This window comes from Parasteatoda tepidariorum, chromosome 5 (genome assembly GCF_982258835.1).
Source record: "Parasteatoda tepidariorum strain Cologne lab strain chromosome 5, Ptep-v5.0, whole genome shotgun sequence".
NCBI lineage: Eukaryota > Metazoa > Arthropoda > Arachnida > Araneae > Theridiidae > Parasteatoda > Parasteatoda tepidariorum.
The window spans coordinates 60,647,067-60,661,723 of record NC_141759.1 but is presented as its reverse complement, the minus strand read 5'-3'; the positions used below and the strand labels follow the sequence as shown (position 1 = coordinate 60,661,723).

Here is a 14,657-nt window from a genome sequence, read left to right as displayed (position 1 = left end):
TGCGTGATTCCCTTTCGTTTCTGCATTAATCACTCTTTTCAATTGATTTAAATTAATTATAGTGTTACAATACAAATTTATTTATTTATTTCATAAAAGTTTATTTTGTTTTATGATTTAAACTACAAATTTCAAAAACGGATTGAAATTTATAAATTTATGAAGGAGAGATTTAAGTTTGGTTAAGGTAAAAAGTTTTTAAGATTTTATAACAATTTTTAATTTATGTAAACATATTTCTTTTTTTTACCAAGTCGTCGAAACCTAAACTAAATAATTTATTTTGCGAATTGATAAATTTGTTTCGATTGGGAGCAACATAGTTCTAGTTTAGTATAAATTCAATAAAAAAATTAACAACAACTTATAATAAAATTTAAAGTGATGCAATTAATAATATTCTTTTCTCATCATGACTTTGATTAAAATAATTTTTGTAAATAAAAAAATAAGTAAGTAAATAAAGAATAAACAAATTAAAAAAAGTTTTATTGTTTAATTACTTTTATTATAAAATTACTTTAATTTAAATAACTAGATTTTACTAAGATGACTTAGATTTTAAAATAATTAAAATGTGTAAAAATCTAACTCAAAAACTCCCTTCGCTCCAAAATTATAAAATGATTTTAATAATTTTAAATATGCATTTTTTTAAAAAATTGATGTACATAGAAAGTGTACGTTTTCACCACTCTTAATATATTTCTTCCACTCTTAATAGAGTTCTTATAAAAATCTAAGATATTAATTATTGGAAATTAGTATGTAATCAAGAAAAAAAAAACGAAGTCTTTATAAAATAATAAATTATTGAAGAAGTAAGCTAGTTTGAAAATGTCGAAACCTGTTAGATTTCCGAAAAAATATGCACTTTCGAAGAATTTAAGTTAGTATATTTTAAAACTACTTCAAAATTTCCAGCATGGATTCTAACTGGTTTCGAAATTTCCATCATGTTTAAAAACTGGTATCAAAATTTCCAGTACGATATTATACTGGTTTCACACTCTCCTATATATTTGAAATCTGGTTTAAAAATTTCCAGTATGTTACATACTGGTTTTAAAATTTCTAGTGTGGCGTCATACTAGTTTTAAACTTTCCAGTATGGGGCTATACTGGTTTTAAAATTTCCAGTATGGTGCCTTACCAGGTTTTAAAATTTCCAGTATAGTTTCATACCAGGTTTTAAATTTCTGGTATAGTTATACTGGTTCTGGTATCATTGTTACTGGTTTTGCGAATTTTTTTCAATAGGGCTGGGCCGCAAAGCGATCCCTATCCCTTTCATCTGGAATTCTAACACTGTTTTGGTTGAGCATTGAGGTAAGCAGGCAGTGGAGTTGCTTTTATGAATGTGTCAAGCACTTTGCTTGAGTAAGCGGGATTTTCATGCATACATATTTTCTTTGGAAAACAATTTTTAGTGGTAGTTATGAAAATTTAAATTAGCGACTTAAATTAACAATTTATGAATGCGTCAAGCACTTTGCTTTAATAAGCTAAAAAGGAATCAAAGTGATTTAGAAGGTGGGATTTTCATGCATACATATTTTCTTCGGAAAACAATTTTTAGTGGTAGTTAAGCAAAATTTAAATTAGCGACATTTGTTTAATATCCGTAACCACTTTTTTAAAATTTACTTGTCACGCGGGAACCCTGTGTGAACTTATAGTGAAAAAAACCATGAAATTTATAAAATTAAAAAAAAAATGTTTTTGTCCAGGATCATAAAATGAAAATTATTTTTTTTCTCATAAACTCATTAATTTTACTAACCTCAATTTAAGTAATTGTTTTTAATCCTACTGAAACTATTTACGTGTAGATGTGGCATGAAGGGATTCACTGCAATTTTGTAGTTTTTAGCTGAGGAAAAAATCGGCAAAAAATTCTATTTCTAGTGTAAACGTTTATTTATTCATTTATTATTAATAATGGGCTACTAGGTATCGATAATGTCAACCTTTATTTATGAAAAAGTACCTCTTGTTTTAACCTGTCTTATACTAGTGAATTAGGATTGTATTTTTGTAGTGGTAGATATGCTACAAATGGTTTCTGACTAATGGAATTTTATATATACGACTTCTTTAAAATTCGATTTCTCGGAAACTATGCAACCGGTCTCGCTCAAATTTTGTATTTTGCGATATAAAATTAAATACTTTAAAATGATATGAAAAATTGTTCAAACTATTCAAATTTTTTACTAATATTTAATAAAAAAATTATAAATATTTACTAAAATTTATTTTTATATGGAATTATCTTTGGATATATACATTTTATAATTGTGTGCAAACATTCTTCAATTCGCGTAAAAATGTCTCGAGATATGGGAAAATACGCAAAAAGTAAAATTAGCATTAAAGAGTCCAAAATTTGAGTGCTTTCATATCAAACTATGGTGACCATCTTTTCGAGATTACGGCTACCCCCTATATTTTGGGTTTCAGAAACCTGAATCGGTGGAATAAAAAAGGTATGTTTATTCTGATGTTGCAACTTAAAATATCGTCTGCACTAATTAATTACCTAATTTGAGTTAACCCCTCAAACTATTAAGATTGAGTCGTAAGCGTGAGAATGCGAACATTAGATCAAAAGTAATTCAGGGTAGTTCATTTTTTTAAAATTATTTTTTTATTTTTATTTTTTAAAATCTGCAGCTTTTAGAACAAAATTAATTTTAGATTTAAAATCCCATACCCAGACAAGTACTTGTATAAATGCAGCAAAACATGTGTTCCCCATTGTGAATTTAGGAATACTTCATTTCTTTGAGGCTTACAGTCTCTCCACCACCAAGTGGAAAGTTTATCAGAACAAACTGGACATTTTGTTTTCGTGTGATGAATATAATGTAGAACTAACTATGCATTTATACACAACATGACTCCACAACACAACATATCACACTCCTTATTAAAATTTATTGTATTCAACATATCACACGCCTAATTCAAATTTATTGTATTCCCGTTACAGGGGTGATTGTGAGCCCCACTCAAAAATCCGGAAAATGTGAGTAAAATCATTAATGAGGCATTTAAAAAAATTAATGTCTTATAAATTTAAATGTTTGATATTTTAAAAAAATGAAATTCTAAATAAATTATATGCAGTATAATTTAAATGAATAATTACTTATAAGTTTACTTTTAGCTCTAATCACATTCATTATACTACTAAAAAAATATTTAAAAATGAAGGAGATGCCGAGAATAAATTCTAGTTCTAATATTTTTAAACAAAATATACAAGAATTTTTATACATAAATGTGATCGATGATTTCTTCAAACTTCTGTACCTTGGATTTCAGGAAACTTCCGGATCGCGGAATAAAGTCCGGAAATCCGGACTTTATCCGAAGCACAGTCACCTCTGCCGTTAATACTTATTTGTATTTATGATTATCTCTTTTAATGAATACAGATATCTAAAATTTGCTGACATTTTTTTTCATTGTCTACTTTTAAAATTCAACTGAAATATGAAACAATCAACATATCTCTTCATTCAAACATAAAATTTTATCTGTTTCATTTTTGTCTATAGATTGACTTCAAGAAGTTGAAAATTTTTTATCAAATAAATATTGATGACCCAGTTCTTATGAGAGTTGATAACGAAATAGTGACTGCGATGAAAACCGTGAGTATATAAAGATTATTATGATAAAAATATTCATTATGATATTATATGAGATTAAGATTATTATGATAATCATCTTTCATGTATTTTTTCTGCACACTAGGTTTACGGACGTTTCTTATATACCTATCTCTACGAACACGCGTCAATTTGACGCATGAACGAATACATCGCTATGCTTACGGACGTTTCTTTCAATTTGACGCATGAACGAATACATCACTAGGTTTACGGACGTTTCTTATATACCTATCTCTACGAACACACGTCAATTTGACACATGAACGAATACATCACTAGGTTTACGGACGTTTCTTATATACCTATCTCTACGAACACACGTCAATTTGACACATGAACGAATACATATATATACGAATACATATTTAATAAATTAAATTAAATTTAGTAGATTTTTAACCACCACTATTTCTAAATAATTTGTAGGATTATATAATTCGCCAATTTATATTTGCTAAGTTTACTTAGTGGTTATTTACTGACATTCTGCGTTTGTTATTTCTTTTATTGCTTATCGACAACAGTTGTTTATCGCTTGTTTCATTTGAGATAACGATATCGGATAACGGTAGTTTCCGATCGGAGTATTGTCCGTACATTCTTATTTATTATTGATGTAATGCTTTCATGTTTACTCAAAATTTTGTCTAAATTACGATCGCGTCAGATTGACGCATATACGTAGAGATAAGTGTATACCATAAAGAGAATTTCAATATTTCAACGCTTTTGAAGAAAATAGACTTCAATATATACTTACCTCGATCAATGGATAAAAGTCATTACAAGAGATAAAATAAAAATTCAAACGGGTTTTGTAATTTCCCTTACGAAACTGGAATTGCGTCAAAATGACGCGTCCCGTAAACCTAGTGTTAAAATGCATGAGTGCTGCCTTCTAATGTATTTTATTTACGAGGAGGTTCTCCTTTCTATTTATATTGTTTTCTATTATATACTATGACAGTCAAATTTATTATATACCAAAATGAATAGCATATTTGCCAATTTTTATCCTTTTGAGGATGATTTCCTAGAGTGGTAATGAAATAAAAATTGATTTACAATTATATGCAGAAAAATCTTCAGATTTCAAAAATGATGTCGTATAATTATCGTACAAATTTACAAATATTAATCCATTTATATGTGGTTTTGATCAAAATCATTTTAATAAAATTTGAAAGACCAAGAAATAATAAGAAAACATTAATTGTACTACCAATTTAAATGTAAAAATTAAATTTGGCTCCTATGGAATGTTGTTTTTGTTCATAAAAATTCTTTTTGATATACTAGCTTTGCTTAAAACGATAAAAAATTGTAATCTTAAATTATTTCCTTGCTTGCTTTCTTATATTGTTAAAAAGTAGAGGAGAGGGTTAAAACAAATTTATTGATTTGTGAATAAACACATAAGAAATGACAGAAATCGAGTGAAGATTAATTTGGTGCTTCCGGATGAAAATATTTAAAAACCAGATTTTTAAAAAAAATATATATATTTGAAATTTAAACTTCAAATATGCTTAAAACATGCAAATTATTTTTCAAAAAATTGACTTTTAATTTTAATTAAATGGAAACAAATATACATAACTATTATTTTATTCTCCTCAAAATGCCTCTTAACTTCTTGAAGCTGGTTTTTGAGTTCCCATTATCAAAGCCATTTTAATTGCTATTTTACTACTCTAAAACAATTACTTTACTTTTTACAAGTGCAAATTAGTTGAGTAAATATGTCATGAAAAAATAAGAATTTTTTAATATTTATCTTATTTTTTTAAATATTTATCATATTTCCCCCCCTCCCTTTAATTGCCTGCCTCTTCTATAATAAAGAATAAAATGGTTTTTGATACTTGAAGCTTGCATGAATGCCTTTATTAATTATTCCAGATGCTTTATATCATTATAATTTAATATGATTGATAAATAAATAGTTAGAAAATAATACTGTACTATGAGTAATTTTGAGATATACTTTTTTACACTGTTCTTTTTTAACACCAAAAATATTTTATTAAAACGGAATGAAAGGTAACAAATATTCATAAAAATTATATTTTTATTCATAATAATGCATTTGACCATGTTCCATAAGCGTCTTTCAACTTTTTAGCCCAGGGTAGTCTGATTGGAAGGGCGTGGGGTCGTGCGTTCGATCATCGCCAGCTTCATACACCCCATGTACAAAATGGTGACTGGTGCACGCTAAATCTGTCGTTGTCACAAAGTCCTTCAAGTTCCCTTTACAAATCAATACATCTGGGGGTACTAGATTGGAGGTTGATCGCCAAAATTCATCTACAGGTAAAAATTACTGTCAGCAGATCGATGGATGGTGTTTGCATGTGTCCTTCCTGTAAAATGGGCTATGACGTGTGTGTGACAGAAGTCGAATTCTTGATCATAGATGGCGCCACTGAAAAACAAGAAGAGAACCCCTTTAAAATAGGCTTGTTAGTCTTGACCTGATGCATAAGAAAACAACAAACAGCACTGTAAATTCTTTTTAATTATTGCTTTGTTCACTGCAAATTTTTTGAGGAATATGAATTCGAAACTTAAAATTACTTTTTCACTTAATTAATTATTCAGAGTCTTTTCAAGTTCCTATAATTATCTAAGGAGTACCATTATCGAAATTTTTTTTTTTTAAAAGTTAAGTTTTTTTTCTTTTTAAAATAAAGCTTCTTATCAGTATTGATAAGTTGCATACGACAACAAAAAAATCATCTAATTTTCTAAGTTATTTTATCACATTCATACACTCCGACATTTGAGATACAAAATTTCATTTCTGGAGGCAGTGAACTAAAGTAGAAGTTCTTAAAGCAAAAGGAAATTTGATAAAACCTTTATCTAGCTTTGGAACATGAACCTAAAAATTACCACTCGCCACAAGCCCCGTGTCAATTCGAAAAAAAAAAAAAAAATTGGCTACTTAATTTTTAAAAAAAAAACGTGTCATTCTCTCTTCTAGTTTCTTTAATAGTTTAAGAAAAAAAGTACATCAATGCAAAAATACTCTGGGAAGCAGAATTTTCATTAAAATGTCCAATGTCTCCATCCAAATATTTGATTTTTCACAATCGATCAATTTGTCATAGAAAGATTCATGTGGAAGGTTTATTTCTCTTCCCTAAATATGTTTAAATGAAGTCAATGCGTTAAACGCCGACCAGCCTGTGTAGGGGGCAGGAAACTGTCCTTGCATCAGAAAGATCCTGAGTTCGAATCCCGAGCAAGGCACGGATGTTTCTTTCTCTCTCTGTGTATTCTATGTCCTTTCTCCTTTGTGTGTGAATGTGATCCGCCCTATAAATGGGTTGTGGTTGTGTGAATGGCGTGGCAGAACTTGAATTCCTGGCCATAGATGGCGCCACTGAAAAACAGGAACAATCGCACCCCCACTGCCTAAACTGGAATACAAAAAAAAAAAGTTGAATCAGCTTCGTCTAGCTGAATATTATTTATGTATTTTCTTTTATAAAAATATAATTTTATCCAAACAAAAAAAATAATTTTTTTTTCAAAAAGTGGTTATCAAATGATAAGAATAATGAATAATATCGATATCCGTCACCGACTCATAGGGTTTGAGGAAAAAGTGACTATTTACAATTTAAATATTCAGGTCTACTAGAACATAACAGACCTGAAATCGGTAGCCCCGGGCAACTAAAAGTGCAAAATGTAGTGACGAATAAAGTTAAAAATTTTATTATAATTAGCAACAGTATAGCGTGTTTTTCAGTTTACAATTAAAGGTAAAGAAGTTTTTTTTAACGAACTAATATATTTCAATCATACAATCACATTTATAATTTTCATATTTATAACCGTCGTTGAACATCCGACTCAATTTCTTGATTACGATTACTAATGTTCAACTCCCGTAACCTGGTAATTTTTAACCCAATCCAGAAGACAAGGGAATTCCTGTACCAAGCATTAGGAAATTTGTCTTCGTGGAGAACTTTTTTGATAGAACTAACCCACAATTGCATTACATGGAGAGGAATCGAAAGCCTCTCACGATTAGCCTGACGACAAGGGGACTCTAATTCAAGATTTGTCTATCACTGAGGATATTTTACGTCAGCACTGTGGTCGTTGCAAGTTGGAAGACGAATTTGTATCTACCAGCAATCGCTATTATTCGAACCCAGTTCACCTAAATGAAAGAAAAATCTCTATCCCCTAAGCCTTCACGACTCAAACATAAGTCATAATGGCAATTATGAAGGACTTATTAAAGAGATAATTAATAAATGGAAATGAATTAAGTTCCATGCCACTTTTTACGTTTTTCGTCACTTGTTGGGTCCCTACTGTAGTCAGCTTGACCTTTTAGACATCTGTTTTAAACACTTATATGCAGTGGTAGAGTTAATTCCATTATTTTGAAATTATTAAAATATTAATGCATTACTTTTGCTGGCACTAGAAAAACATCTTCGGAAATGTCTTAGTAGTTATTACAGGGATACCACAGGCAATTAAAAATATAAAAAGTGGTTGAAACTCAACTAACTTTATTTATTTATTATCTCTTTAATTATTTAAACGTTACTATCACTATGACTTCCTTTTTTAAATTTTTCATATTTAAAGCAAAACCTATCGCTTCATTCCCTTTCATCCTCACAATCCTTTCACTCGCCCCCCTTTTATATGTATTTCCAAACTGTAAATATTCATTAGTGTTCATCTTCCCATCGAACTTTAATTTTACCTTTTTCATGTACATTTTTATTACTTGTAATTTTGTCATTGCCTAATAATGGAAAAGTGCCATTTTTCTTTTCTCAAGAACTCCATTTGCTCCCCAAACTTTAATTTTGTCACGTATGTTTCTAAGTTTAACTTCAAGATGAATGGGAAAAAGGCCGTAAGGCCTCAGGCGCCCAGTTCCACAACAACGAACGAACGAACGAACGAACATTCCCTTTCAATAATGAACTGAAAAATTAAGCAATGAAAAATTTCTAATTTTAATCTCTTTTAATAAAATTTAGAATTTTATTTGTCACCACTTTTTGCATTTTTAGCCGTTTGTGGTGACCCTGATATAACATAACAGAAAATTTATGATTTTGTTTCGAAACGTAAGTTCAAATAAAATTTTTTTTTCTCCAGGCTATTGATCATTTCTTCACTGAGCATGGCGTGGCAGCAGAAGAAGTGAACGTAAAGTTGCTTAAGCTGACTAGTGCATTATTTCTTCCTCTCCTATTTTCTGATGTTCCCAATCTCATACAGCATATTTCTCAGGGAAAAATCAACAGTATGAATGGAATACTAGAATTAGTAAAATTTGCTTTTGGTAGAACAAAATTTTCGCTAGGAACCATAGCTTTGTCAGGTTTTGGAGAATATTTTTCTAACAGGGATAAAATTCATTTATATAAGAATTTACTACACAGATTAGAAGAAGATTTTGAGAGCATACTTGATGAAAACTCTGTCTTCTTCTGTCCTACTCTTCCTTTCTCAGCACCTCGCCATTATGCGATGGTACCAGACTTCTTAAACGCAGCATACGTAGGAGGGTTCAACTTTCTTGGATTTCCAGTAACACAATGTCCACTTGGACTAAATCATGCTGGCTTGCCACATGGAATGCAGATAATTGCCAGGAAAAACAATGATGCTCTGACTTTGGCGTGCGCCAAAGAACTCGATAAAGTCTTTGGTGGATGGATTCCTCCAAGTTAACACGTTGAGTTAACAGTCACCGGTGACCGGCACTGAGTTTGTTTGTAGAGCCACGGGGTTACCGGTGACCAGCGAAGCCAAGGTTATTAGAAACACATAATTTGAGTAAATTTTTAATTTTTTTCATATTATTATCGTTGCTAAAATGGGTTGAAGAAATTAATGCGATATAGAACACACAAAAATAGTTTTTATTTATAGACACAGAGATGCCAGCTTTCTCCGAGCAGCGAATAAATATTTTCAACTGGTAATTTATTAATTGTAATTCTTGGCTTAATAAATTTAATTTAGTTGATTTTTATTCACCACTATTTCCAAAGAATTCGTAGGCTTATATGATTCGCCACTTTTTTCAGACACGTCATGCTAAACCTTCGAAAAAACTTGTAAAATCTGTCTAATATTTGTAAAATTTAGTTAGTAGTTATTTACCGTTTGGGCAGACGGGCAAACCATGTAAAATTTGCGTGGCATTCAACGTGTTAATAATCAGATACGTGCAAGAAATTTGATCAGTGCAGTAGCAGAAAAAAATTAGCATATACTGGGAGTTTTTTTAGAAATACAATGAAATAAATCAAAATTATTAAAATCATCCGTTATTGTACAACTTAAGGCTCCTATACTACCAGAGCTGACCTATCAAGTAATATTGGAGCAAACAAGTTCGCAAGTTAACGTTATGTTAGTATTAGTTATGTTATTACAGAGATGCCAACTGCTCCGGACACGCCAAAATAATTTGAAAAACGGTAAATAACTACGAAGTAAATTTTGAAAATAGTTGACAATATTTGCTTGCTTTTAAAAATGTAAAGCATGCAATAAGTACTTTACTTTACTTTATTTAAAAACAGCTGGTCACCTGGGCCGTGCAGCGGCCCTTATCCCATTCATCATGAAACTACAAAAATTAGTTAAAAACATTTTGAATATAAGCAGTCGTTGTGGTAGCTTTACAATAATATTACCATGATTAGAGAAAATACAAACTTGAACAGAGATATTTACAGTAATTGCCATGAAAAAATGTACAGAAAATATAACCTTGATTAGAAAACATTACAACTTGAACAGAGATATTTACATTAATTGCCATAAATATGTACAGAAAATTGAATATGAGCATGAATAAATGATGATTATATATATACAAAAGTCGTGATTCATAGGCGTGAAGGTTTTACATAAATTTTGTCAAGCCTTAGTGGCGCCATCTAGTATGATCAACTTCAATTTGAAAGGGCAGTATGCAGTATTTATTTTAATAATCTGTATGGAAAATTAGAGTTCTGAATAATAATAAGAGTTCAAATAGAAGTTCAAATCAAGTAAAAAAAGACGTTACTGTGCAAGAGTGGCTTCTCCCATAATCCTCTGAAGCAGTTGAAGCACTTCTTGATTTTTTAAAATTTCTTGCAATTCTTTAATTATTGTAACCAACCTTTGAGCAAGTCCTGTTGTTGGTGGTGGTATGGCACGTGTTCCCCTCCTACGGGGACGGGCTCTGCACCCCGTGTAGTTGGCTGTATGAGAGTCTCCGCAGTTACTGCACTTAGGTGGTGTATTTTCATCTTTTTGGCACTCGTATGATCGGTGTTTGGCGGAGCACTTAACACATCTTGATGGTGAATTACATGATCTTTGACTGTGTCCAAATTCTTGGCAGTTGTAACACTGGATTGGATTTTGCCCGCCTCGGAACCTTTCAATACTGACCGGGATACTTTGTATATTGGTGATAGAGAAAATTTGTCGATTAACATCTGTTTCTGTGAGAATTGTGAGAAAAAGTGGGAGGAGCCTGTAGGTCCCGCCCACTTTTCTCTTAAACTGAATTATCTTTTGCGTTATGATGTCTGACTTTGCCAGTTCCTGGTAGATATGATCAGTATAGAATCCAACTGGAAGACCACGAATAAGAACTTTTATATGCTTAATTGGTTGAACTTTTGCTGGAGTTGTGGGTGGATCTACAGTTGAACTGGAATCCTCCTTGGGTGGAGCTAAGTCAGTATCAGATATAGATTCAGATGGTTGTAAGGAGGTGGCTGTATCTATCGGTGAAAAATGTTTACTACTTGTGGTCATGATTAGATTTTAATAAGTACTATAAAGTGGTGAATCATATAAGCCTACGCATTGTTTAGAAATAGTGGTGAATTAAAATCTACTAAATCGAACTTACTAAACCAAAGAGCTACAATTAATAAACTACCACTTGAAAATATTTATTCGCTGTGCTTATGATAGCTCTTTGCTCCAACAATAAATGATAAGTCGGTCTGTCTAATTCAGGGGCTCTAGTACAACTGCATCCTGCAAGCGACGTCATGCAGGGATAAATTGAGGTTTTTGCCACGATTTAGCTGAGAATACTTCATAATTTGATACTTGTGACTTCAAGAAGAACACAGATACCCACATATGTGATCTATAACGTCAGCACCAGCAGATCGTTCATAAGCAAAGTGGCTTGTTAAAGTTGAGCTAAGTTTCTCAATATAAGTTAGAATGTTAATTAACGCAAAGTTAACAAAATACAGTGTTGTGTCAATTTCGATGCAAAATTAGTTTGTTTATGTTCTACACGCATTCATGATCGTCTTTGTATTAAGTGATAAATACATGGCGAAAAATTTAAAATCTTTGTGAAAGAATCTTTGTGTAAGAGTATAGAATGCATCATTTAAGAGAATTGATACTTGGCGGGCTTGGCTTACTCTAAATAGAATAGAAAGAACTGTTACTAATGTTGGTAACATTGATCGAGTTACTCACACTACGTCACTCGCAGGTATCCCAATAATCGGTGCAACGTTAACGCGTCATGCAGCGTGAACCATGAACGTGGGCAAGACCACAACCACGTGATTTTGCCCAACCATGTGATTTCAAAGTTTTTTTCTTCTGAAGTAGCAGGTACCAACTTAGTTAGCTGTAAAAATAAATTTTTCTAAAGTGATAACAAACAAAATGACTGCTTTCTGTATCCTGGTGTTAAAATTAACTCTTAAGTTTTGATTACAAAATAGTAAATTTCAGGTATGTCAGGGGTAAAAAAGCAAATACAAAAATTTCTAAAAGTAAAAAGAAAACGAAAGAAAATTTTTAATTTAACAAAATTCTCTCTGAATATGATATACCATTACTCACAAGTAAGAAGGCTTTAACAAATACTATTACGCTAACCGTTAAGTAGTAAATGCAAAATTAACTGTTTATAACATAGTAAAAATAGTGTTTGAAAGGGTTAAATTGATATAGAGTTATTCACATTCATGTCATTGTTTATAATGCGTCCATAAACTCCTATTAACCCCTTGGGGACGGGTGATTCAGAAAAGCATTCGTACAAAATCAGAATCAGGATGTCATTAAATAAAAAACGGTAACTTAAATGTAGTCGTTTCTGATTTGACAGACTTACTTTGCTTTTATTTTAATTATTATTAGTTTAATCATATATATAATCAATGTTAATTCGAAGTATAACTAGTTTTATTTTGAACAAAGTAATAGCGAATTAAATAAATTAAACAATTATAACTACGCCCACAAATGAACTGCTAAAGAATTACTTTGATTACCAGTTTTATCTTTTTACCCTGGTTGATACCAGGGCTAAAGAGAATAGAAGGGCTGGTTCACTCCTTTGTAGAAACTCTCGCCGCGCCAATCCTCCGATTTTCTCTAGTGACGTCACTTTGGCGCAAAGCTCGCACGTTTACTTCAAGAAAGTTCGGCCTTAATAGCTCTAACTAATAATGAAACATTTCTTTTTGTGACTAATTTTAAGACATTTGTTTTTTTTCTGTAATGACTTTCCTCAGTTTTTGCAGTGAATTTACAAACATTTAAAACTATTATCGAAATGCCAGTTTGCGCGATTGCAACTTGCAAAATTTCTGATAGAAAAACAAAAGGAAAAAATATAATTTTCCGCGTGTTCCCTAACGTAAATGAACAACTATGTAAAGAATGGATTCCAAAATGACACAGTTAATATAAAACAGCAATACGTTTTTTCTATCGTTAAGAACTTTTATAAAAATTCAATATCTAAATAGAAACCGCCTCGTTACTTTAAAAAGAAAGGTAGGTCAAAAAAATTAAAAAATTTATAAAGTCAAAGAAAATTTAATTGTAAATAAAATGTATAAACAAAATATATAGTATATAGTTGAAATTCTCTTAATTTCATAACATACTTTTAATGTAGTTATTCTAAATATTTATGATTTTTTTTTAAAATTATATTCTCTTAAATTTAAATATCTATAAATTACATCATCGTAAATTTAAATATCTATAAGCAATTGTAAAATTTTTAATGTCATTATGAGCCTAAATTATTATTTTGTTTCAGTAATTAGCGTTTAAGGTTGATGTTTCCTAATGATTAAGTATGAAAAAATTAATGGCATATTTTAAAATCAGGGATTCTAAAATTAACTCAACTTATTGTTATAAAAGAATATGTAGATAAAAATGTATCGATATTTGCTTTCATTCGTTTTAATAATTAAAGTTAAAACTAAACTTTTTAAAATAAAGTATTTATAGTGTCATTTTCGCCAACTAGTAAAATATTTTTATAAGTTTAAAATGGTATTTTTTTTAAGATAATGGCCAAGGAGGTTTTTCTGAACTATGTTTATGAACGGAAATAATGTGTTAATTACGTAAAGTTTGAGGGCTAATAACCAGAAAAAGTCTAACTTATTTTTACAAAGAGAAAGATGCAAAGTTATCATAATCTTCGCTTGCGATCTCCGAGATCTGTGGACACAGTGACGTCATGAGGAGGGAAATCGTAGCTTCAGCTGTAAGAGCGGAGTGAACTAGCCCTTCTATTCTAAGCCCTGGGTTGATACGGTTTTATGCTGGCACGTATTTGTGACATTCTGCGTGAAAGGGTTAATGAATGTCCGACATTAATACTGGTGTTGAAGTATACCCCCTGTTTTGAAAAGTCGTGATATATTGATATATTGTTGAAACATTAAGAAAATGTGGCTATTAATATCTGATATAAATGATGCCAATTTCTCGATATATCCTTGGATACACGAGTTTTAAATAATGACAAGTATACTGTTTTCTTTTTAAACCACATTTTGTCTGTAAAAAAAAATTGTTTCGGACAATTCAAGTGGGACAAAAAACTCATAAATAATAAAAACAAAAATGATAATAAGTTAAAAAGAAGTATAACAAGAAGTTTCAGAACAAAAAAATAAA

At 30.6% G+C, this 14,657-nt stretch overlaps 1 protein-coding gene and 1 long non-coding RNA gene across 3 annotated transcripts in view; one reads left to right on the top strand and one right to left on the bottom strand.

Moving 5' to 3' along the window:
• Positions 1-9,708, top strand: part of LOC139426413 (fatty-acid amide hydrolase 2-like) — a 51,353-nt gene extending 41,645 nt beyond the window's left edge. The window contains exons 7-8 of the mRNA XM_087164045.1: positions 3,567-3,662; positions 8,832-9,708. Coding sequence (XP_087020171.1) covers positions 3,567-3,662; positions 8,832-9,410 — 675 coding nt within the window. The 3' untranslated portion in view covers positions 9,411-9,708. The remainder of the gene's footprint in view (positions 1-3,566; positions 3,663-8,831) is intronic.
• Positions 5,977-14,657, bottom strand: part of LOC147809408 (uncharacterized) — a 67,414-nt gene continuing 58,733 nt past the window's right edge. For both annotated transcript variants that reach the window (XR_015433738.1, XR_015433737.1), the window contains one exon: positions 5,977-6,111. This is a non-coding gene — a long non-coding RNA (uncharacterized LOC147809408). The remainder of the gene's footprint in view (positions 6,112-14,657) is intronic.